At 46.2% G+C, this 26,510-nt stretch overlaps 1 protein-coding gene and 1 pseudogene across 1 annotated transcript in view; one reads left to right on the top strand and one right to left on the bottom strand.

Moving 5' to 3' along the window:
* Positions 1-26,510, top strand: part of GRID1 (glutamate ionotropic receptor delta type subunit 1) — an 829,564-nt gene that overhangs the window by 670,985 nt on the left and 132,069 nt on the right. Inside the window, exons 7-8 of the mRNA XM_066620630.1 lie at positions 10,685-10,846; positions 11,630-11,749. Of these exons, the coding sequence (XP_066476727.1) occupies positions 10,685-10,846; positions 11,630-11,749 (282 nt within the window). The remainder of the gene's footprint in view (positions 1-10,684; positions 10,847-11,629; positions 11,750-26,510) is intronic.
* Positions 4,620-4,736, bottom strand: LOC136646305 (5S ribosomal RNA; annotated as a pseudogene).

The raw sequence follows: 26,510 nt of genomic DNA on the forward strand, positions 1-26,510 counted from the left end.
AGAAGCACTCGCTGGAGCTCTGTCCGCCAAGCTGAGCATCCTACTGCTGCTTGTTGCACTGCATTACTGGTCTTGCTGGCAGGTGTCTGGGGGTCCTGCAAGTACCACTGGACACCATCTCAAGTACCACCGGTTGTATGAGTACAACTGGTTGAGAAACACTGGTCTAACCTTCTGCCACTCCTTTAGAGACTCTATATGGGTCAGTGAAATGATATGACTCCTTCTTATATCGGCATCTGTGAGTCCCATCCATTGGGATGTGGGTGTCACACTGACCTGGTAATGCATGAAGGAGGCTGTGGGTTGTCACAGGCTCCTTGCAAGCAGCAGCAGGATAGAACATTGACATGACTATGAATGCCCCCAAATACGGTCTGTCTGTGATCCAAGAGCACATGCCAGGCCATTTTTGTCAGCTTAGCTTTTTGATATGCATAAAAGTGCCAAGGGGTGTCGGCTGAGATTGAATTTGCGTCCCATTATTACTCAGACTCTTTGGTTACTCTGGGAAGGATGTTGATACTGTGTCTCCAAGAAAATTGTAAGTGGCTGAAGGACACTCGTTACTTGAAGGATATAAACAATAGAGATGAAGTGAAATTGTTTAGGGGGATGTAACTGGGTGTGAAGGAGTGAAATGAAGAAAAGGAAATCAGAACTAAGTATTGGTGAAAATTCCCTGACAGGGTGATCCATTAAGCAGTGGAAGAGCCTCTGATAGAAATGACTGGAAGCCTTGTCACTTGAGACTTTTAAAAACTAAAATAGATGAAGTAGCAGACAAAAGCTCTGTAAAAACAAACAACACTCACAGTGAAATGCAATGGACTGAATCTGTTTGAATTGTCTTTTGTTTTTCTGCTCTTTTGAGCAAGAAGAGCACTTTTTTAGAAAGTAATTCAGTGGTAGTAAGAAAATAAAAAATATCTATAATATAGTCATGAGCAAAGGGTTGTGGAAGTGATGATGCATCCAGCAATATTTAGCTGAGCTGCCTTACAGCCCAATCTAAGGGCCCTAACTAAATTCCCTCCACCTGTGCAGCTGTGCCAATGGAGTGTGTGTTGTATTCTGGATGCGGGGCAGTTCCTAGCTAAGGGAGCTTGTTTCCTTACGCTGACATAGGGCATCACTACCCCAATGGGCCTCCTCAGATCTGCACCAGCTATTTTGCTGATGCAAGTCTGAGGAGAATAACAGAGAGGGAAGAGGACAGGGAATGGGGTTAGGATCTGGTGTTGCTGAACACCATTCCCTCTTCCATTCTGTCTCCTGCTTGCCCCCTCCCTGCCCAGAAACCTGCTGCTAATCCAATCCCACCCTCCTGGGCCCAAGCCTCCCTTCTCCCACCCCATCTCCTCTCTGTTCCACCCACTCCCTGTCCTCACCTTGCCACTGTGCTGGACTTACCTGCTCTGGCGGGCATCTCAACTCCTTTGCAATGTTGCAAAGTGCTTTATGGTGCTTTTGCAAAACTGCGCGCTGACGGAACATGTGTTCCAGTGGTACAGTCCCTGAATTGGATTGGATCATAAGTATAACCTGGCCTTCTTGTTTTTAATTGCTGCTGCTTGTTGATTTATGCTTTTTAATTTTGTTAGCTGCTCTGACAGGTTTTCATCTGAAGAGCAGTGCAGAAATTCATTAAATAAATAAATAAAATTATGACCCTCAAGCATATATTCTCCAAGTACATTCTTGTAAATGATTTCAGAATCAAGACTGAAAACAGAAACCAACATGAGCAAGCAATTCATTGCTTATAGATGAAAAATAGCATCCTTATGAATGGAAACCAGCCACTTGTCATTTCCTGTTGCCTTCATTTCCACTAAAACAGGTCTGGCTCACACTCTGTGCTGGCGCTCTCTCTCTCTCTCTCTCTCTCTCTCTCTCTCTCTCTCTGTAATTCTGAAGGTCTAGTTATGTCTCATTTGAACCTGGGGACACAGCTCCCCTCTGAGTTGAGCCACTGGGTTTCTTTGGTCAGTTAAAAATGAATTAGACCAGAGACTCCAGCTCAATATCAGTGACCTTCTAGTCGAGGACAATATAGTTCAGAGTGACTGCCATTGTTCAGACAGTGGGGTCTTCAACTGGAAGCTGACCCCAGGGGCCTTGTTATCTGCACCACAAGGATGACTTGCCAAGAGGAGGGGGCTGCTAGCTTGTTCACTGCTGCATCCAGTGCCACTGTAGTGGATGGCCAGAGGGCAGCATTGCAACTACCCACTCAGAAGATGTCAGATGAGGCAAGACCGAAATGGGTCCTCACAAAATTTCAGGTCTGACTGTCAGTCTAAGAAACTTGTAGCTCAGATAGACCAAACTACTGCCTGAACGTCCTTGTCTACCAGGTAAGTGTCCTATGTGCTTGCCTAGTCCATGCCACCTTCACCTCCAGATAGAAAGCCCAAGCAGACAGAAATTGCAACCACTCATCAATAGTCACGCCACGTTGGATTCTCTCCAAGTCAACAACATGCATTGAAATAACGTTAATGAGGTGGGTGTGAATTGAGGGCAGAGGCATAGACATGAGTCAGCCACTCACAGTGTGACCCCATACCAATTTTATGTTCCCATTGTCCCCTCCTCTAAAAGGTCTCCTCTAAGACAACCCATACCGATTTTAGAGGGGAAAATATTTTGCTTGTGTCCCAGTTGCCACCTTTGTTACAGCAACCTAGTTTTCTTTTGTGGTAGTTTTGCTCTTGCAAACCCAAGCAAGTTTTGTTTTGCAAACATACTAAGGCTTTCGTGGCTGGATGAGTTTAAAACATAATTTAAAATGTTGCTTGAGTCTTTCAAGCCACAGATTAAAACACATTATAGGATCGAGTCCCAACATTTCACTTTCAACTGTGGAAAGTATCCTCTCATCTGTTAGCCGGCCACAGGCTTAACCGCCAGCTCCTGCTTGAATTTTTAAAGGCATGCTTACGCTCTTTGCATGTTCATCATTACCACAATTTCAATATAGGTTTCTTCTAAAAGTTTTTTTTTTTTAATCTATTTGAGTGCTGGAAGCCAAGCTTTACTTATCTCTTATTTTTGGTCTCTTCGTTTTTGTTCATATTGTTTTTATGTTTTTGAATTTGAATGTAGAATATAGATTCTAGTATGGTATTGTTGCATTGTAGAAAAAACCTGAATCTGATAAAAATTTATTTGGTGACCAGTTATCACAGCATGCACTGCCATTGCTGATTCTTCACTTTGCTCTAAGCAGCAGTGGTGTTCATGTTCCTTTACTCTTGTAAGCAAGCACTCTCCTATTTGTGGTCCCTATGTAGTCCCACATGTGGAAGGAATACAGTATACACCAGCCATGGAAAGTGCTGGTCTTCTATCCTTCACAGACCACAATGCTTAGGATATCTTTTGGTAGATCTATAGATGTGCCTGAGGTTGGACCTCAGGAGCTGGCAGTTAAGCCGGTGGGCAGCTAACAGATGAGAGGATACAAATTCTTTGTAACCTGTCAAGATGCTGTCCACAGTTGAAAGTGAAACGTTGGAACTAAATCCTACAATGCGTTTTAATCTGTGGCTTGAAGACTTGAACAACATTTTTAAATGTTTTAAAGTTTTGTTTTGTTGGCCTTTTGGGTTTAAGAGTGCGTTTTGCTTAGAATACAATTCTTTGAGCTGTAAGAATGTAAAAGGGCTTCAGAATTCCTGTCCAGGTGCATGTGTAGCCTAGACTCCTGGTCAACCCTATATTCACTAGAAGGTATATTTTCTTTCTTGGAAGAGATGTGTGCATCCTAGTCATCCTTCACCCCATCTGCTAGTGTCTTTGCAGAAGACTGCTGTGTCCAGAGGTGAGTTTGGCAGCTGAAGGTCTTAGGATGCTCAGCCTGGGAACACATTTTTCAAGCAATGGCATTTAGCCATTAGCTTATCTGTCCAGCTTGTCTCTTCATTGCCCTCTCGTCTGGCTAGATACCAAACCTTGCTGTCAGTTCTGAATGTGCCCAGGACCTGAGACAGGGTCAGTCTTCCGCTGAGCTGAATTGCTCTTCGGAATGGTGATTCCTTTGATAAAAGGGATAGAAAGTTTTCAAAAACAGACTTAAACATCAATTTTTCTTAGCATTCTAATGCAGGGGTGTCCAAAGTTTTTGGCAGCAGGGCCATATTGTCTCTCTGACACTGTGTTGGGGGCCGGGGAGGGGAAAGAATTAATTTACATTTAAAATTTGAATAAATTTACATAAGTTTACATAAATGAATATATTAAAGATGAACTTATATGAATGAAAGAGGGTCTTGCAATAGCTCAAGGCCTATAAAAGGCCTTGCACAAAGCAAGGCTGGCCTTTCCTTTTCTGCCGCTACTGCATCACGGATGTGAAACAGCAAGCAGTGGAGAGAGCCCTCATCCCACAGGCTCACCGAGAGGTCAAACAGTTGCCCTCACACTGAGAGCAGTTGCATCGGGCCAGTGTGGGCTCCAACAAATCAGCAGAGGGCCAGAGGCTCATTGGAGACTGGGAGCTCCCTGAGGGCCGCATTGAGAGGCCTTGAGGGCCGCAAGTGGCCCCAGGGCCGGGGTTTGGGCACCCCTGTTTTAATGGTTGACAACCTTCAGTCTCAAAATACTGTGGTATAAGCCTACAGCACCAAGTATTCCCAGGCGGTCTCCCATCCAAGTACTAACCAGGCCTGACCCTGCTTAGCTTCCAAGATCAGACAAGATTGGGCATGTGCAGGGTAACAGTTGCTGTCTAATGTTGGCAACAATTGCAGGCAAGTGTTCCCCCCTTTTAACCATTGTATTCTTTACTTGGTATGGATAGGTTTGTACCCAGCTGCCAGAGGGTTGTCAGCATGTCACCACAGCTTCTCTCTTTCCTTTGATTCTGAGATTTCCCAGTCCCCTTTCTGAGCATGACATTTTGGCTGCCTTTTTGGCCTTGACTTTTTCTGGAATTCAAAGAATGCTTGGAAGTGACTGCTCATTGGATCAGTTTGTAATCTTGCTTCAGCTGATTACTCTGTGCTGGCTCAACTGCTTCCATTGAAAGTAAAGTGCCATGAAATGATGCAAAGTTTGGTCTGTGGTGCTCAGTTTGGGGTGATTCATGCACACATCCTACAACCAGGTGATGAACGTGCATAGGTGAACAGGCCCATCGGCATACCTAATGGGCTCCTTCACATGCAACCTTTGCAGCAGGGCAGCTGCTCCAGTGCTAAACTGTAAATGTCACAAGCCCTGGGATATGGTCAGGCAGTTCACCCTGCTAGTCCAGGTGCAGCTTCCAAGTGAGGTGATGCAACATCCTATGCTTAGGAAAGTGTTTTGTTTTTCTCCTCAAAGCTAAGAAGGAGACGTCAGCAGTTCTGCAAATCCAGACACCCCCCAGAAAACAAATCAGTGACCTTGTTTTCTCCTCAGTGTCTCTTTCCTTTCAGTCCCAGCACACTGCTCCAAGATAATTCCTTGCTTTCCCACTTTCTCATGCTCGACCTCCTGGGCAGCCCCCTGCATGACAATTCAGCAATTTACATGAATTTCATATTACAGGTGCAGCCTATTTATCCATGGATTTTTTATCTGCAGATCTGTCTTAACGAGAATGGGGTGGGGGAACGGAAAGTTACACACACCTTTGCCTCCTTTGCCCTTTGCTGGTGTCTCGCTCCATTTTAAGGCAGCCCAAAACACTGCAAAAAGACTCTGCCTCGCCCAGGCAGGGAAATAGCCCTGGAGCCCTGGAAGAGGTTCCCCTTGCACTCCTGGAGCCCCTGAGCCAGCAAAGAGGCTGAAGAGGGGAAGGGGGGGCAAAAATCTCTGTAGCCAGAACACGTGGAGTAAGGTGGAGCACTCTCTCTCTCTCTCTCTCACTCTCTCACACACACACACACAGGGGCAGGTGTGGTAGCAACAGAGGGGATTGCTTTAAAAAACCCAGGGAGTGTTTGCCAGATTCCCCCCCCCCCCGATTGAGATGGTGCAGGCAATCACCGACACAAGCAACCCCCCCCCCTTGCAGGCTATCACGGACACAAGCAAGCCTTCCCACCAAGCAAAGCATGAGATATAGCCTACAATCCTCTCCACACTTTCCTGGGAGTAAGCCCCATTGACTGGAATGGAGCTTACTTCTGAGTAGAAACGCATAGGGCTGGACTCTTAAAAGATCAGCGGGACAGCTGGCAACTGGGAGGGCTGAGTACAGAGCGGAGTGGAGGGGATTGATAACAGCTGCCTTAGTTTCCTTCCATCTGGAAGTGTCAGGCTGCAGTGTATTTGCGTAACTCTATGAAATTTAGCACAACGCGTTTTTTGTTAATCGCGCCGAGTCACGAAACGGAACTAACGTGATAAATAGGCTCCACCTGTACAGTACTTCTCCATGCCTGGTGAAAGTTTGAGAATCAGCAGCAAATTGAAATTTGTGGTGGTACTTGAGGTAACAAGTGGAAGGGAGCTTGCTTCTCTTCCACCTTCACAGCATCAGCATTTCTGGCAGCAAAACTGTAATGCTGTAAATACCATCTATGACATTAGGAGAGCCGTGTTTGGGAAATATGTTGTCTTCTACGATTCAGTAGCTGACAGAGCCATTGAAAGGCTCTCAAAGATTTGAGGTGGCACCAGTGTGAAATTATGAACACCACCTTAAAAGGATCACAGGCGGTGCTAAGATGCTTCCGATAACTAAAGAAGTGTGACAAAGAATTGTTGATTATTATTGGAGGATTATTATTATTGGAGGATTATTGTTGATCCTGAGCTGGGAACGCACACACAAATGTCAATTAGGTGGGAGGATGCTGGAAGTGGACTAGGACTTCCCCTTCCGCTGACAACATCCTCCCACCTAGCCTGTTTTGAGGATGCAGTGGGTACTAAGGAAGGAGGAAGAGGCAGCTGTGGGAAGTTTGGGGTTCACATATTGAAGTGTATGCTTAAAACGGGGAAGGCAGAAGGTTTGGGTGTCATTTCGGGCACTGGCATGAGTTGAGACAGTTGCCCAGTTGCTTAATCTAGAAGAGTTATTACCACATTCCTGGTCTGACTGGGTGGTCACATTTACATGCGTCTGTTGTTTCTTTGTTGTCTGCGAGATCTTTTCTTACATCACATCTGCGATTAAAACAAAGATTAATGGCCCAATCCTACTCCACCAGTTCATAGCATGCAGCCACACAAACCGAGTGCATGCTATAGTGGGGGTGGGGGTGGTGATCTGATGGCCATTGAGAGGTAACCTCCCAGTAGACCACCTGATTACCAATGGATCTCGTTGGACCCACACCAGCTATTTTGCTGGCATATGTCTGAATAGAGGAAGACGGCAGGTGTGGGCTGGAAAAGGGGGATAGGGTCCAGCTTGTGTGACTGCCACTGAGATCTTCCCCCTCCTGCCCTTGTGCCACTTCCCTGGTTTGGCCCACTCCCTATCCCACGAACCACCACCTTTGCCACCTGGCCTGGAAAGAGAGAGCATCCAGATGGTTCTGACATGTGCATGGAGCCTCTGGTGGTTTCCATCAGTAGGTCCATCATGTGCGATGTTTGCGCCATTGCTGGGTCACTTATGACAGCAGATTGTGATATTTGCTGTCATAAATGGGCTATAATAGGGGTTCCCAAAGTGTGTGTTGCAACGCCTTAGTGTGTCACAGCACACTCACAGCGGCGCTGTGGGATGTCTCAGTTGGCCCCTCCTACCTGTTCTCCTAAGTACCACCATCTTGAATCTCATAAAATCTTGTGAGATTTGGGATACCCCGGCTTGTATCTTGTGAGTTCCAAGATGGCGGCACTTGGCTTAGCTGGGAAGAAGAGGCTGCGGGTGTGTCATGACCCAAGTCAGTTTGGGAACCACAGGAGTATAACTTTGGGCCACAAATATGTGCAACTGCATTTCCATCTCTATTGAAGAGCCAAACAAAGAAAAAGGAGTGCATGCAAGGAATGCATGCTAAAGGCTATGAGGGAACAGTGCTAAACAGTGAGGGCACATGCTAAACTGTGAGGAGAGTGGTGAATCAGAAAACTCTTGTGTCCCCAAACTACATTTTGTTGTAAAGATACATCAATATTCCATAGTAGAAAATGCCCAAGAAAAAAAAGTCTTCAGAACAGGAATTGCTGAAAAGGAAGAGTGCCTACTCTTAAAGAAGGAATTTGTTTGTGTAGTCCAATAGAGAGGACTAATAATAATAACTAGTATTTATATACTGCCTTTCTCACCATTGGATTGCTCTATTGGCTGTATTCAAGGTGGTTTACACAGGCAAGCTTTTTTTAAACCACCAAGGGCATTTTTACAATCACAAATAAGTTCTGTCTTTCAAGAACAATCTATATTCCAGATGGATCTCATCATGGTCAGGTAAATGTTCTGACCGCACATTGCCTCCCAAGCCGACAAACAGCTTTCTTGCCCTCTCACAGAAAGAGCTAGAGCCAGCTTCTTTTGGCTCTCACCCAAAAGGACTCAGCTCAACTTGTCAGCTCTCCAGGTCTTGCCACTCACAGAGGCTTCCAGTGGTCTTGAACTGGCAACCTTCCAATGTTAAATATTTGGTCTTAATGGCAGCTCTACCCTCTAGACCAGACCTCCTGCACAGGAGTACATGCATGATGTGTGTCTGATAGAACATGAATTCAGTCTAGAGCTTTGGGAGAAAAAGAGAAGAAATCTATTCTCAAAGAAAGGTGCTGGGATTATTATTTTTTCCCCCTGGAACTGAAATGGAACAATACAAACCTGTGACTATGCAGAACATTTTGGCCTGGCTATTCTGAGGCAATTCTGCAACAAATTGTCAGTTATGAAGTATGGGTACAAAATTAATTTCAGTAGGGAACTGAGGGAATCTGGTCTCTCACCTCGGGCACATGAGAAAATTTCATTGCTTTAGCGCCTGCTTGTGAAATCTCTCTTTCAGCACCCTGTGGAGAACACCAGCTCAGTATAAAGGAGGATGGAGGATCCTGCAGAATAATAAAGGCTTGCTTGATTGCTTTCTTTTAAAGCTGGAGTAAGTGGCAGTATCAGTAGCTGGGCAGAAGAATGAGCTGCCTGCACAAATCCCCCTAAGCTACATTCTGGCTACCTGTGCAGCTTGACTGGCAGTCCGATTTAAGTCTTTGGGAATGATCCAGTCTGAATTTGTGTTAATATATTAATGCAGTAGGGTGGTGCAATGACACCCATTCCTCATATAACCTGAACAGAGATGCAAAAAATGGGCTGCTAAGACAATGTCACAAATTTTCAGTGTTTAAAACAACTGCTTTTAACTACATTAAAGCAAGTAATATTTTGTTTTCTCTTTGGAATATTCACTGTCCAATCCTATCCCCTGCCAGCCTGTAGCACGCTGCACTACTGATAGAGTGTGTGCTGCATGCTATGATGTGGGGGGGGGGGAGCGACCTGATGGCCATGTAGAAGTAAGTAAAAATGTAAAAAAAAATTTTAAAAATCTGTTTTACTTAATTCCCTGCAGACAGCTTGGCTTCCAATGGGTCTCCTTGGACCTACACCAGCTATTCAGCTAGTGTAAGTCCGAAGAAGGAGTCAGGGGTCATGTTGGGTCAGAAAAAGGGGTGAAAGGCAGTGCTGCATGCTATGGTCTGAGAGGATAGGATTGGACCATTCATGAGGATGGTAGGTCAGGCAGGGTAACAGCCTTGAGGATGCATTCCACGTGTGCAGCCTAAGTTAGTAAAGAAAATTCTGCCATTGAATTGTTTTGGGGAAGAGGAGATAAGCGGACTGACCTGTTACTGCTGAATAGGCAGCGATAATCAACCAGTCTTTATGAGCCATAGCTTCTGAGCTGAGCAGCAAGCTGCAGAAACCAACCAATGGGAACTTCGTGTATCTGTACCCTTAAAAGTTCACAATCATTTTGGTTCACCCAGATTTTACAAGTCATTTACCAAAGGGACTAGTCCAGGAGTAATTCTGTCCTTTTCAAACTCACTTGTTTAAGCCATTTCTGCCCAACGTTGCATATATGCGACAGGGACCAAATGTGAACACCTGTGGGCCAGGCAAAAATGGGTAAAGTACAGCATTTGTCATGAATTAGGATGACCATTTTGAATTTGTATGAAGTGAAGAGGGAAAAGAAACTTGGATCCTTCTTGAGGATAAAAGTAATTAACATTAAACTGTTTTGTTGTATTGAAGGCTCTCATGGTTTATGCAAGGAAGCTGGGAAGAAATTTCACTAAGAAAGTTCATTATGGCCCAAATCCTAACCCACTTTCCAGCACTGTCATAGAGGTGCCAATGGGACGTGTACTGCATCCTACAGCTGAGTGGCACTCACGGAGGCCTCCTCAAAGTAAGGGAATGCTTGTTCCCTTACCTCGAATCTGCATTGCCCTTATGTTGATGCTGGAAAGTGGGTTAGGATTGTGCCCTAGATTACTGAGTTCCAGTCACTGATCCATCTAGCATAACAGCTACTCCAACCAGCAAGGGCTTTGAAGCCCTTAGGCAAGGAATTATCCCAGCCCAGCTACAGATGCCAACGGCTGAATTTGGGATAATCTGCATTAAACAAGAATTATTCCTATTGAGCACAGAATGACCTAAACAAAGATCTGTTCTGTACTACTGTATTTTTAAATTTGTTCTAGATTTGTTTAGGATGTCTCTTTTCTCTATAAGCCATGTTACTCTTGTCCCCGTTTGCAGGTGTCCAACCTCTATCTCTATGACAGTGTTCTCATGTTGGCTAATGCCTTCCACAGAAAGCTAGAGGATAGGAAATGGCACAGCATGGCAAGCTTAAACTGCATGAGGAAATCCACCAAGCCTTGGAATGGAGGTCGATCCATGTTGGAGACTATTAAGAAGGTAAGATCAAACAGTGCTACTAATGATGTGTACTCCTAGGCTTTGGGAAGCTTGCCATCATTGGAGGACTGGGAGAAATCAGATGGGTAAACAGACTATCCAGGATTCACAGAGCAAACAAATGAATTGGAGAGCAGCTTCTAGGCATAGCCAAAGAGCTCCATGCAAGAAGACCAACCTGCTAGCAGTCTCTTCCTGCTTCTTTTTATAGGGGCTTCTGGCAAGCCGGGGCAGAGAAGCCCACCAAATGCTGACTGATGAGCCTGTGTTCCAATGCAGGACAGGGGTGAGGGGTCTGTGATTCCTGACTCACACATCTAGGTTCTGGGTAGTCAAGTTATAGTCCACACGTTGTAACTCTTAACAATATATAATGTAATACATTGTTTCGCATCCTAGACTGTGACCAGTCCTGAAGATTATGTCATTTTTTTCAGATGTGGAAAACCAACACTGGTCACATGTCCAGTTGAAATTCTGTTCTAAATCTGAATGAGATGTGTTCTGCTTTCCACTTTTTGCTCTGTTGGCAGATCTTGTATACGTTGAAGTTTCCCTAGAACCTTTGAATTTTCAATGATATTTGCCAGTATTCCTTAGTTTTTTTCTGAAGAATTGGAGGGGGAGATGTCCATAGACTGATGTAGGATGTTGTTGAGCATATAATAAATGATGTTCAATTCAATCACAATCACTAGCTATACATTTTGGTATGCATGTGGGAGGTGTTCTGTAAAACCAAATTGTTTTCTGCCTCCTAAAGTGTGGCTTCTCTTTCCTTAGGGTCATATCAGTGGACTCACAGGAGTTATGGAGTTCAGGGAGGATGGTGCCAACCCCTATGTCCAATTTGAAATACTTGGAACCAGCTACAGTGAAACATTTGGCAAAGATGTGCGGAGGGTAACAATGTTTTCTCTTCTTTCCCCTTCCTCCCTGAAAGAGGCTGATGTTCTGCTCACCTGGGGAAAAATGCTTTTATTTCGAATGGATGCTAAAGTGCGTTTGTTCATGGCGCTAAAGTCATTTGCTGCAGAAATAATATTTTCTAATTCTTCATGCACTTAAACCTTAAAAGATAACAATTTTAGACTGTCAGGTGGGAAACTAGCAAATTGTTCTTGAATGTGCCGTCTTCCTTACTCAGTTCTGACATGGGCACTGTGAGCATGAAAGTGAAAATGGAACAACTCGACCCCCAGCTATTTCCAGGTGAATTATGGTATAATTGGAGTAACTTGTCCTAATCAGGGAACCAAGAGAAGTATTAAATTCCCAGTCTCTTTAAAACCTTCCAAGGGAATCCAGCAAATAGCGAGAAATAGAGTGATGCTGGGTAGTGAGGAGAGAGAGAATGAGAATATTACATTTAAATAAAATATATCACTATGTGGCAGTGAAAGGAAAACATAATACTAAACTGTGCAACATGGCAGCCACAGGGAACATTAACCTGATGGCTGCTTCTGTATTCCAAAATAATGTACCCTGGTAGGGTTAGCAGAGGGAGGATGCTTGTTAAGGCTTCCCCTGCTGCCTGTTTTTGCTCTGAAACTTCTCCTACTAGTCTCTCCCCCCCCCCCCGGTTCAAGAATCATATTTGCAAAGTAAACACATCTCTGAGATGCGGGAGAGAAGCAGCTGGTGGTTTTAGGGGGAAATGGCCAGTGGGAAAAGGGTTGAGCATTTCTTATCTCCCTTCTCCCCTGCAAGGGGTTCCCTCTCAAGGATGCATTGCAACAGACAAGCATCCATTACACTGTAATGCCCCTCTGCCAGTGATTGGAGGCAGGGGCATCCTTTGTCTGGCCCTTCCCCTGCATTAGACAAATTTGCAGTGGTGGCCCCTCATTGATTGCTGAGGGCTGGGCTTGAGAAACAACTTGCATGTTGAGCCTTCAACCCCAGCTTTCTGATTTAGGGCAGTCTTGTGTACCCAGCTCATCTACCCAACAGAACTGTCTGAAATTATTAGCTGGTTGCCTTTGGGATTGGGTAGGAATTGTTTTGCTGTTCACCTGATTGGTTGTTGGTAGGAAGATTTTTTTGTTGTTGCCTACCTCAGACTGTTTTTAAGATGTGATATTTCGCCAGGATGGCCACAACTGACAAGTATGATGCGGGACAAGAACTAGAATTAGCGTGTTTGTCAATTAGGGTTTTTGTTTTGTCTCAAAAGACTGTCTTGCTTAAGGATGTAGGCTGATGGATCCTCAGGCTTGAGTAATGGAGTATCCCAAAGGTTGTCAGTCTCGGGATAGGTGGAGCAATTTGACTGCCTTCGGCCCCTTTCCAGGGCTCTGTGTGGAAAAAGTGGGGTTGACCTCAGGTTGAAGCCAGGGTGGCTGTGGGGGGGGGGGGAGTGGCAGTTGCTGCTGTTTCCTCTAGATAGGTGACCACACTAAAGAAGTTGTGTTTAGATAGAATCCTGTGCAGGTTGATTATTATATTGTCAATCAATAAATGTAGCCTATTCTATCCAAAAGATTATCTTGTCTCATAGTATTTGTGAGGAGCACTAGGGCAATGACACATAGAAGAAAATACATGGGTAGAAGGAAACTGATATGGTTCAAGCAATAAAATGGATAGTCAGTCTGCTCTGTGCAAACTCTCATCTTCTACGTATGTATGTACACACTACTTGGGTATTGATTGTTTACCTGGTTGGTTGTGTGAGGACTTACTGTCCCTGCTAACAGTATTTGGACCGCTCCATAACCCTGAGTAATGGTCATTGCAGGTTGTCTCATTAACACTTCTGTGATTTTAAATATGTGCACATCATAAAATTTAAACAGAAAGCTCACCTCCTTTTGACTGAGCACTAGTGTTTAATCTTCAAGGGGCTTAAAGACGGATGTTGCTTTGTGTGTGGAGAATTTTGCCTTAATATGGGGGATTGACTAAGGCAGGGTTGAGTCATTGACTTGGAACTGAGTTGCGAAAATGTGTGATTTTTGCTGAATTGGCGACTCTTGAGTTGAACACATGGAAGACTCAAGTCAGGGCCCCTGACTAAGCACTCGTACCCATGCATGCTGACTCGAGTCTGCTGTGTCTGGGTGTGCTTGCTTACTGTTTTCATGGCATGAAAAACCTTGCAGGGCCAGCATTCCAACTGGGCAAGCAGCAGGGAGTTCCAGCCAGGCAGAGAAGAGTTAATACTTCCTTTCCCAGCTGAGTGGGAGGGCAGGAGTGGGCTTTTTGCCATCTCTGATAGGAAGGAAGAAACTGATTATCATTGAACAGAGGATAAGCGTTCTCCTATTGTCTTTGCCTGAGGGAGGGCAGGAGGAGGAGCCAAGGGCGTTCTTGCCTTATGATTGTCTGCAGAAGCCCAGGGAGGAGGAGAAAGGAGGAGGGGAAGGGGGGGAGGTTCGTAGCATCAATCATGTTTTCCACTGCATGGCTGGCTGCTGTAAACTGAGCTCCATTGTTACTTGGGTGGGAAGCCTCACTGAATGACGGACTGCAGGGAAACTACTTCTGAGCAGTGCTGCCAAGGATCAGGTCATCCTGGTAAGCCTTACAACTGCTACGCATGACCCTCCTCCCTCTTGCTGCTTCAGTCTCCACTCTCTCGCCGTCCCTTCCACCCCTCCTGCTCTCTTTACAGGTGGGCGGGGACATCAGAGGAGTGTTTAAAATGAACTCACGCACACCCCGTTTTTTCCGCGGCAGGCTTTTTAAAGGGGAGCTGACTCGGCTCAAGTGCTTTAGAGTCACTAAAGGGTGACTTGGCGACTTGGAAAGTGCCCCTGTTGTGACTCATTTTCGAGTTGAGTCATGGGGAGCTCGGCAACTTGACTTGAGTCAAGCCATGCTGGGTTTTCCTTGGACCTAGGTGAACATTGGTTCCTTCCAATGTTATGCATCTCGTATATTGCGCCTAGGAGAAGGGGTGCATGCCTACATTTCAGGCTGTCTGTAGGAAAAAGGCTCAAAGACAACCAGCAAAAATGTACATGCTCCTGCAGTCTAAACAGGACTCCTGTATCTAAACAGGATACATTATAAACACTTTAGTGATGCTGATGGAAAAAGAAAAACAATTCCTCTAGTTGCATTTTAATCCTATAATGGACAGCTCGCTGAGAAACTCTCTAGAAATTAAGCAGGTGCCTAATAAAGAGCTTATATGAAGAGAGGCCTTTACTGGTAAATTAAGAGTATATATTACAGGTAATTAGGTGGCATTAAGAGTACAGTGCTATGCCAATACTCTTACAGCAAATAGGATTTTGCAAATCTTTATGTCTGATCTTGATGCTGTAGTCAGGTAAGTATAGTCAGGAGTTATGATTAAAAGTGGCTTGTGCTACCCCCAGTGAAAGTGGAGGCTTGGATAACCAGATTTTTACTTTAGTTTACTTTAAGTAAATTACTTAAAGTATTACTAAAGTAAATACTTTATAAAACTTTATAAAACTAAATATTACTAAAGTTTACTTTACTTTAAGTAAATTACTTTACTTAAAGTATTACTAAAGTAAATACTTTATAAAACTTTATAAAACTAAATATTACTAAAGCTCTGTTCCGAGATACAGATAGCAGCTGACACGGGCAACATCAAGGGGATGTATGATGGTATCAAGCAGGCCCTAGGTCCAACACAGAAGAAAATTGCCCCTCTGAAGTCTGCCACAGGCGAGGTCATCCAGGATCGGGCGCAGCAGATGGAACGCTGGGTGCAGCACTACTCTGAGCTATATTCCAGAGAAAATGTAGTCACCGAAGAAGCACTGAACAACATTGAGTGCCTGCCTGTGCTGGAAGAGCTTGACAGTGAACCAACCCTAGAAGAATTTCACGTGGCCCTGGACTCCCTTGCCTTTGGCAAGGCACCTGGAAAAGACAGCATCCCTGCTGAAGTCCTAAAATGCTGCAAAGAGATCATCGTCACTGAGCTGCATGAAATCCTCTGTCTCTGCTGGAGAGAAGGTGGAGTACCTCAAGACATGAGGGATGCAAACATCATCACGCTGTACAAGAACAAAGGTGACAGGGGTGACTGCAACAACTATCGCGGCATCTCTCTCCTTAGCGTTGTAGGAAAGCTGTTTGCCCGAGTTGTACTAAAGAGGCTCCAGGTACTTGCAGAGAGCGTCTATCCAGAATCGCAGTGTGGATTCCGAGCCAACAGGTCCACCACTGATATGGTATTCTCCCTTAGACAACTGCAGGAGAAATGCAGGGAACAACGACAGCCACTCTTTATAGCCTTCATAGATCTCACGAAGGCTTTCGACCTGGTCAGCAGAGACGGCCTCTTCAAGATTCTCCCCAAGATTGGATGTCCACACAGGCTCCTCAGCATCATCAGATCTTTCCACAAGGACATGAAGGGCACTGTTGTCTTCGATGGCTCCACATCAGACCCTTTTGACATCCGAAGCGGAGTGAAGCAGGGCTGTGTTCTTGCACCAACCTTGTTTGGGATTTTCTTCGCTGTCCTGCTGAAGCAGGCCTTTGGAACTGCAACAGAAGGCATCTATCTCCGGACCAGATCAGATGGAAAGCTCTTCAACCTCTCCAGACTGAGAGCAAAATCCAAAGTCCAGCTGAAATGTCTTCGTGACTTCCTCTTTGCCGACGATGCAGCTGTCACTACCCACTCTGCCAAAGATCTCCAGCAGCTCATGGATCGTTTTAGCAAGGCCTGCCAAGATTTTGGACTGACAATCAGCCTGAAGAAAACACAGGTCATGGTTCAGGATGTGGACTCACCTCCCTGCATTACAATCTCTGAGCATGAACTGGAGGTTGTCCATGACTTTGTGTACCTTGGCTCAACGATCTCCGACACACATTCTCTCGATACCGAGCTAAACAAGCGCATCGGTAAAGCAGCTACCACGTTTTCCAGACTCACAAAGAGAGTCTGGTCCAACAAGAAGCTGACGGAACATACCAAGATCCAGGTCTACAGAGCTTGCGTCCTGAGTACACTTCTGTACTGCAGCGAGTCATGGACTCTTCGCTCACAACAGGAGAGGAAACTGAGCGCTTTCCACATGCGCTGCCTCCGACGCATCCTCAACATCACCTGGCAGGACAAAGTTCCAAACAACACAGTCCTGGAACGTGCTGGAATCCCTAGCATGTATTCACTGCTGAAACAGAGACGCCTGCGTTGGCTTGGTCATGTCGCGAGAATGGATGATGGCCGGATCCCAAAGGATCTCCTCTATGGAGAACTCGTGCAAGGAAAGCGCCCTACAGGTAGACCACAGCTGCGATACAAGGACATCTGCAAGAGGGATCTGAAGGCCTTAGGGATGGACCTCAACAAGTGGGAAACCCTGGCCTCTGAGCGGCCCGCTTGGAGGCAGGCTGTGCAGCATGGCCTTTCCCAGTTTGAAGAGACACTTTGCCAACAGTCTGAGGCTAAGAGGCAAAGAAGGAAGGCCCATAGCCAGGGAGACAGACCAGGGACAGACTGCACTTGCTCCCGGTGTGGAAGGGATTGTCACTCCCGGATTGGCCTTTTCAGCCACACTAGACGCTGTGCCAGAACCACCTTTCAGAGCGCGATACCATAGTCTTTCGAGACTGAAGGTTGCCAATACATATTACTAAAGTTTACTTTACTTTAAGTAAATTACTTTACTTAAAGTATTACTAAAGTATTACTAAAGGAATTACTTTAGTTCGATTTGTAATACTGGACTTTCTCTGGATCCCTACAAAATCAGGGCGTAATCCTAACTTACCCCAAAGGCAGTGGCCTAGGTGTGCTGGCATAGTTTAGGCCATATCCAGAGGCTACAGTTGTGCTGCATCCAAAGGTGCTGGAGCTGTTGGCTGTCGTAAACACCAAAGGAGATGGAGGGAAAAGGCACATAGGGAATGGGCCGGCGCAGCATCTGGGACGCGCCTGTGCAGCGCCTGCCAGGCGACCGAGCCCGAGCGTCCCTCGCAACCAGTCGTAACACAGCCAGGAGGAAGGCAGGAGTATGGCATGGACAGTCAGAGGGCCCACCTCCTGCTCCCACCACACCCCAGCAGGGCATCTGGGACCTTTGGGCACCAGAAGGAGATGGTAATGGCATTAGCTCCCCAGGGCTGCTGCGGGGGGGTGGGGCAGGATCCGCAGCTGTGCCCTCCGCTGCCCTATCAGCTGGATCCAGGGCAACAATGCCCTCCCCTGGCTGGGCGACAGCCCCCTCCTCATCCTGGGTGACAGCCCCCTCCCGGGCAATGATGCCCCCTTCTGCCTGGGCGACAGTGCCTGCTTCGGCTGTGGTGATGGGGATGGCCAGCAGCCATGGCCAGTCAGTCTTCATGAGGGCAGGGGTCTCCACATGCCCCTGGGGGGAGGATGCATCTGCAGGCCAGGAATGGGCAAGGAGGAGTCAGTTCCAGCATGCCCTGGCACCACCCTCTGCACCCATGCAGTGCTGTCCCAGAGCCTGTGGTGATACCTGATGGAGACAAAGGGGTGCGTGGCAGCTCGGTGGCAGCTGTGCCCATTCCATGGCATGCCCAATCGCCTGCCACGCTGCCCTGTTGGGGGCTGTGGTGCTGGCTATCATGGTGGGGAGATGGGGGATCCTGGAGACAGCACTGATGAGCGCACCAGCTACCTCGGGTGTCCAGGCCCAGCGGTGGGTCAGGAGCTCCGCCATCTTCCTCCAGTGTCTGTTCGGCGCGCAACGACAACGTCATTGCACCAATGGGTGGAGGGTGCACTACGGTCACTTCACAGGCGTCCGTTGTTGCTGGCACACCGGTGGGGCGTCGCTTTTCGGCATGGCAGGGTGGCGCGATGGCCCTTGCTTGGGCATGCGACCTGCGTCCCTCTGTCACAACAGTGGGCCAACACCCCCCCCCCGCCCAGGGCGTTTAGTTGGCCGGCAGAGCTGGCCTCCCTTGGCCTAAGGGGGCCCATGTACGGCCGGGCCTTGCAGCTCCTATCCATGGCACCCCCTTGTGACCAGTGTTAGGGTGGGCAGACAGGGGACTGGGCTTGTGGGGCTATGTTGATCACTTTATTGCAGGTGGGACTGTGTGCTTGTGGAGACTGTGTGTGGTTTGCTTGTCCAAACTAGATTGGACTGGTGGCCACAGGGTTCAGTGGGAACCTGGACCTGGAGGTCTCTGGCAGTATCCTTCCTAGTCGGACAGCAGCCTGCAGGGAGAATGAGACAGAGACAGCAGGCGGCAGCAGCAACAACAGAGGTGCCTGCAGCCGGGGCAGCCACAGCAGCAGCCCCCTCCAGCCTGGCAGCATCCTTCCTGGTGGGACAGCAGCCTGCAGGGAGAAAGAGAGAGCAGGAAGCAGCAGAAGAGCCTGTAGCCAGGGAAGCCACACTCTACTCACCTGTCAGCCCCTGTAGCCTGCCCTCCAGGGCAGGTCCCATCTGACTTACTCTGGGGTAGGTGTGCAGCATCAGGCTCCCTTGGCTAGCCCTGGTGGGGAATGGGAGGCACCTGCTCACAGCCAGCAGTTGCTGGGCTGGGTTTGGTACACTGTGGGGGTGGGGGATTGGGAACAGGGCCAGCTGCAAAACCACCTGCCTGCTGTCCATGGGGGGTAGCAGCAGCCAGGCCTGGACGCCCCCCCCCGATTGCTGCTGTGTGGCACAGGGTCGCAGTACCCCCCACCCCTCCGCTTACCTGGCTGGAGGGTCTATTGGAGAGAACCTGCAAAGAGTGAAGGACTGAACAGACAGACGAACATGTTATGGTTTGGGGTGTTTGTGTTTGTGTGTGCAAGGAGTGCTCCCCACCACCTAAGTCCCCCCCCCCCCCGAGAGGACAGGGTGATATAGCCCCAGGCCACACACCCTGTTCTCTGAGGGAGTGTAGGCCCTGGGGTGGGGCTTTTATGGGGAGGCAGGTGCATTGGGATTGGTTGCCAGGGTTGGGCCATATCCTAACCTTGTCTGGCTGGGGCAGTGGCTGAGCCAGTCTGTGGCTGCTGTGTGTTTTCCCTGCTGTAGGCCCTTGCATGGACCCCTTTGGGTCTCCTCAAATCTGTGCCACCTCTGTTGGCGCAGTGACCATCGGCATCTGGGGGGCGTGTCTGCCTGGGGAACGGGGGCTTGGATATGGCTCTGCTGCTCTGCTCTGTGGCACAGCACGCCCTTGGAACAGTCCTTGCGCCAGGCTTCCAGCGTCGGCGCAGCACTTCTCCCGAGTTGCGCCGGCGCAGCTCCCGGGGACGTTTGTGCCGGCGCCCATGGTGCTCTGGACGGTTATGCTGCCGCTCCACCGGCATACCTACAGTTTTGCCAGCGCTTCTGTCGTTCTGCTAGTGCAACTGCAGGTTAGGATTGCACCCTCAGACTCTCAATACTGGGGTAAAATACTGAGCCTTTGGGGTCTGAAGCCATTGAAATGAATATTGCTTGCGTGAGAGCTGTGGTTGCTCATTCAATTTCCACAGACTGCAGGCTTTTTTCATCAGTAATTGGTGGGAAAAGTGGGACAGGACCATGGGGTGAAGCGGTGGTTTCATTGCTGCATAACAAGGTACATCTCAAGAAATGCTCAGCCAGAGATGTTAATTGAACTTGTGCTGATGGGTTTTTGAATCAGGAAATTGTGAGAGGGAGGGGAGAAAGACCAAATGAAGGGACAGATGGAGGTGGTGGCAGGGAAGTAACCAGAGGAAGGCAAATCGGTGTGTTGAATTTCAGTAAAGTTCAAGGATACACTAAGTTAACACCAATTGCCTCTCAGTGACATTTTTCATGGTTTTCTGTATTTTTACTGTAATTAGTGACTGCACTTGCTGGAATTATTCTATCCTATCTAGTCATGTTCCAAGTAGATGAGTAAGATTAAGCTACTGTCAAAAAACCAGAAGTAACCACAGAATGGTTAAGCAGAGATTTGCCCTCAGCAAGCCCCAAGTTAGTGGTGATGGTATAAAATTTTGGAATGGGTGAAGGTCAAAAAGGCAAACTCAGAGATAGACTGAGCTTTCCCTCCAGTTCATACTGAGCTTTCCCTCCTGCAAATCTGTCTTGCTGCTACCACCATCGTCTTCTTCTCTTCCTTAACAGTTACAGGAGGGCTCCTGGAGGGTTAGTAGGAGGCTCTATGCTGCACCACCCTGAATTGCTTAGGAATTCATAAGGACAAGGCATTAACCAGCAGGGGGCCAAGTGTAAATTAATTGTTTATTAGTCCAGTTTGAAACAGTGTCAAATTGCTTCATGTGAGGTGGACCCATTCCATTTTGAACTGGGGGGCCTCCCCATCATCATTAGTGTACTCTGGACAAGGTCTGGCATTCTTCTTCACCACCACCTCTGGCAAGTCTGAATTCTAAATCTGCCTTGTGATCAGCTGATCCTTCATCACAGCAACTGATTCAGAGTATTTGTGAGAGTGGTCTGGAATGGGTCAGAAACGCACTCTGATTGTACCCACTTCAATGTCCAAAGGCTTCCAGTGTGGTGAGGAGTTGGTGAGAATACCTAGAGACCTCAGGTTACTCTCAGAACAGAACAGGCCTTGAATCCAACACAACACAGTGGGTTCTAGTACCATTTCAAACAAAGGTTTCATCACAGTTTGCTGTCCAGGTTCCAACCCAAGGCTTCAGCCTCAGAGATTGAACTACATGTGTTGCTAAACTACTACTACATGTGTTGTTAAATGTGTCAGTGTATGGTTACAGGCTTAAGTTTTCTCATGTCTAGAAACCCACACAGGGCCCATTTGATTGCAACCACAGTGCAGAATTAGAAGGTATTTATGCTTCGTATGTACCACTGCTGTTCAGCTTTCACACTTTAAAACTTCTATCCGAAGAAGTTATTTAACTGTTTCCTACAATGGCATGTTTGGGGTTATATAGTCCTTTGGAGAGGCAATTTTCAGTGGGAAAACAGTGCAGAGGTAAAAAGTTTAAAACTTCTTCAAGGATCCCCTCTTTTTTATTCTTTCTGTCTTTGCCCTTTCCTGAACCTCTCAAAATAAAACCTCAGAAAGAAAAAAGAAAAGAAACTGATTGTAGTTTTACCTCAGATGTGTCTCACACTAGGTTGAGATGCAATCCACTTCCGGTTTGTGACTCTTTATTGCTTGAAGACAAATGTATTACAGTACACAGATCAGAACTCTTCTGCCTTCATGGTATTTTGTTTTACAGTTTCACAGCAGCATCATATTCTCTTTTTCATTTTCAGAAAAGAGTATAATAGCACTATACTCTCAAGCCTTTACTGTTGTTTCTCAAGCTGCCTGAAATGGAGGCAGCATTACCATCTCATACACATGTGGTATTTTTCAAAAAAACATTCTGTTTTGAGTGGTAACATTTACCAATGGTTATTCATTTCTGTCATTTCTTTTTTTTCTTTCTTAAAATATCATCTGTTTCTTAAAATTTAGTCTCTCTGTTTCCCTTAGCACTTTCTCAAGCAGACTGCAGAAATCACTCCCAGTAGCATCTGTGATTTTGCTCAGTAGTGGCTGAACCTTGCTCGCAAAGTCTGTTGCTTTCATTCCTGGTGCCATTTAGGAAGCGATTTCACCATTGGTACAGTGGAGCAGCTGGTTTAAGGAGATATATTTGTTTAGGACAGTGATTCCCAAACTTTTTAGCATCTGGACCCACTCTTTAAAATGACACTGTATTGGCACCAACCTAGCATTATGAGAAGAAAAACACACTGCTTCACCTTATTGGCTGCTCAAGTCTGTTTTTTATCCTTTTTACTATGGTGGGGGGTTGCCTTCCGAAAGTTTTGTTGAGCTCAACATTCATTGTATCAAGACCATTGTGGTGGCCTTGTGTTCCCCTTCATCTGGCCTTCAAGAGGAGCTGAGACACATTTACTTGCTCATGAGTGAATATTCACATATGGGTCGGTTTTGCTTTCCATAGGGCTCAATGCATTTTCCTTGTCAGCTTGGAGGGGGGACTTCCTTCTCAGGTGTTTTTTGGGGCCTGCATTCATCAGGACCATTCTGGTGTCATTGCATTCCTCTTTGAAGTGGACTGAGGCATGGTTGCCTACTCACAAGTAAACAGACATGTGCAGCTCAGTCAGTGGCATCACTAGGATTCGTGTCACCCAGTGCGGAAGGCCTGCGTGTCACACCATGCAGTGGGTGGGGCAACACCCCAGGTGGTGGGCGTGGAGATGTACCATCGCCCCACCCCCACTGGTTTTTTGGCTGTACCGTTTGTTAGAACACAGATATTTCAATATGGTTTGTTTCATTGCATTCTGCATGAAATTACACATTGATTGATATATAAAATGATGGTCTTATTCCTCCAAATTCTGATTTTAGTGATTTTGAAAACTTGTAGAGTCTCACACACACACACCCGGTGTCAACTTACTAACACCTTATTGCAGCAATTCTCAAACTTTTAGCACAATAGAAGTAAGTTCTATTGTGGTCAGTGGGGCTTACTCTCAGGTAAGTGTGGGTAGTTCTGCAGCCTGTGAGCCCAATCCTATGCGTGTCTACTCTGAAGTAAGTCCCATAGTGGTCAATGGAGCGTACTCTGTAGTCTGCCTGCAATAACAACCCCCCAAAAAGAATCAGTGAGATTTCCAGCCCTCCCCAGTGCCCAGTTTAAAGCTCTTCTATTTCAGGCATATCAAGATAAGGACCCACCTGGCTTTTCAAGTGCAAAATAGAAAACTTCCCCTTACCAGTTCAAGCCACTTTTTTGTCCTTTTTAGTGGGGGGGGGGGGCTGCCTTCTGGAGCATTTGTTGCACTCCAGCTCCATCAGATCAGGACCATTCTGGTGTCCTCACATTCCCCTTTGCCTGGCCTGACCACCAGCCTAGGCTTGTCTGCCTACTCGCAAGTAAACGCGACCTTGTGGCTGAGTTTGCTTTTCATAGGGCTCCGTAGACTCGCAGCTGGGAGGAGGAACCTCCTTGGGTGTTTTTGCCCTTAAGGAGGAGACAAATGGGCCCAACCCATCATCCCAAAATGCTGCCAGCAAGTCCCATTGTTTAGCCACCACTTCGAGCACTGTTCATGCGGCCAGATTTGATCATTCATGGCTGATGTGACTTTCCTCTGTAGAAATCACATTGGAAGCTGAATTTTCAAAATCTCTTCCTCCATGGCAGTGCTAACACAATTGGCATGTTTCAATTGCTTTCCAGTACTGCTATTCAAATTTCTCAATTTTTCCAAGGCTCCACTGAGATCACAAATGAGGTTTCATGACACACTTGGAAGACTCTAGATTCTTCACCAGTCTTCTTTCTCTCTTCTGTGTATATACAAAATCTCTGAGTGTTATGAGAATGGCACAACATGGGGAAAAAAACCTTAACAGAAAATGTTTCTCAGTCATGACTATGTGATTGCAATGCAAGCGCTGTCATTTGCTGATATATTTTACAAACTCTTCAGTTTGTCTGGAGGGGAGAGGGGATTAATCTCAGCAATCTGGTGATCATGAAATGTTCTTCAATCATAAGCAAGTGTATGGTGATTAAGGAAACCTTATTTTTCAGTGCACAGAAGCACAGAAAGGTGCTCAAGCCTCCTGTTTATGGTGTGTAGTTCTAGTGCCAAACTTTACTGTGGGTAACTAGGTGAGATGCAGGAGATATATCTCCGTAGGATATCCTGTGGGGGAGGGGGGAGACAGAGGGAGCACCCTTTCTTCCTGTGTCCTTTTTCAGTATAACCCTCCCTGAAGCTCTGCAAAGAGAGAAGTAAGCAATTGTGTACAGTTGGCAGCTTTGTCCAGGGGTGCGGGAATTGAGATGGATAAAGGGTTAACACTTTCTCCTACAATGCCATGTTCCCAATCTTCAAAGCAGCTGTATATTAAAAAAAACAAAACAGACTAAAATATACAAATATTAGTACAAGAACTACATGGGATTCTAGTGATGTATTTTCTATGTTATAAGGATTGTCTGGCCCCTAATGAAACTCATTTAAAGTTGCATGAAAGACTTGAAGGTTGCCATCAAATTACAGGTTGAAACGTTCTTGAACTCTTTGCAAGGAATCTGAAAAACATGTATGCTTAACAAATGACTGATTTAAAGATGATGATTGAAGACCAGGGTAACATTTGCAGAGCAGTGGAGCCTGTTTGGTAGTGCCTTTACTGAGTCCATTGTATAATTCTTTTTCTCTTCTATATGGTCAAGCAATAAATAAAAAAGTTCTGCAAGCAGGAGCTGGCTGCAGAGAGCACTGATTGACCAATGTCAGTGACATTACCTATGCACCTCCCTGGGTCCTCAGAGCAATTTTGCAGCTGTTTTAAAAAATCTTTCTGTCTGTGTTTTGTTTTTGAAGGTGATGGATAAATGTATAAACAATCATATATGTAGCACTTTAAAAAAGTGTTAAAGACATACTTGCTGAAAGCAAACTGGAAGAGGCAAGGCTGATGGCTGACTGTGCTTTCCATATGATAGAATGTATGTTGCACTAATTACAAAGCCAGGAGGAAGCCCGGGTCATGAAAGCTTGTGCCATCATAATCCTTTAGGTTGCCACAGGCCTCTTTTCTGTTTTTGCTGTAACAGACAAGCACAGTGACCATTCTGGTATATGGAAGCTGACACTGTGAGTGAAGCATCTGCTCTGACTTTTCCTTAAACAAAGAGAGAGAGAGAGAGAGAGAGAGAGAGAGAGAGAGAGAGAGAGAGAATTGTTGAGCTAGGACTCAACTGCAGGAGACTGAGAGTGGAAATGTTTGCATAGACAGTGGTGGAGATGCAATGGCAGAAGGTGTGTGCTGCAGAACGCTTTTCAAATTATCTTTTAATAAACTTGTCTCCATGGTATTGATCAAACCTTTGGAACTACCTGTGTGGCTTCAGGGTTACTTGTAAACTCTTTGTCAGATAGCACAGTGGGGTTGGAAGTTATTAATCGTCATAATAACATAAGCGTACACTCAGTTGGTTTAATTGAGAAATCAAATAATATGTTTTGTCATGGGTTCAATAAATTTGGAACTTTAAAAAAGTCTGTCCTCTATTCTTGTATGGCTGAAAAGCTTTTATTTAAAGTGAAGGCAATTAACAAGGGCTGTTCACTGAGCAACAATGTGATATGGTTGCTGCTGCTCTGTGGTTGCCTAGACAATGATGGTGAACCTTTTGGGCTCAGCATGTCAAAAATTAGGAAAATGCCTAACTTGACTCTACTGGCATGTCACACACACCCCTTCCCGACCTAAAGAGAAACAATTATTTGCATATTCATTTATTGAGAAAAATACAGTATAGTCATGTGTGGCGCTATGTGTTATATAAATATCAAATAATTACAAAAATGAAATCCGAAAAAACACACCCAGTTGTTTGCTGGTGTGTCACCCAAAATCTCATGGCATGTCACCTATGACATTGATAATTATCAATGTCATAGGTGACATGTCCTAGGTTCACCATCACTGAGCTAGGGTCTGTGTAAAGGATCTGTGTATGTGCAAGGATACCATGCAAGGGAAGCTTGAGGTACAGCTCTTCAGTGGTATGCTAGACATTCTGTTTAGAAGTGCTGTTCAGGTTGAAATCTTCACACTGACCCCAACCAGTGTGGGAGAAACCACAGAGGCAGCAGGAACTGTGCAGTTCACAGAGGGGGTGAACTTGACATTGCAACATGTGCCTTGAAATTGGAGCTGTGGATCTGCTCTGTCTCGCCCCTCCTCTCATTTCATACACATTGGGCGCAATCCTAACCCC

The sequence above is a fragment of the Tiliqua scincoides genome, chromosome 3 (assembly GCF_035046505.1).
Source record: "Tiliqua scincoides isolate rTilSci1 chromosome 3, rTilSci1.hap2, whole genome shotgun sequence".
NCBI classification, from domain to species: Eukaryota; Metazoa; Chordata; class Lepidosauria; order Squamata; family Scincidae; genus Tiliqua; species Tiliqua scincoides.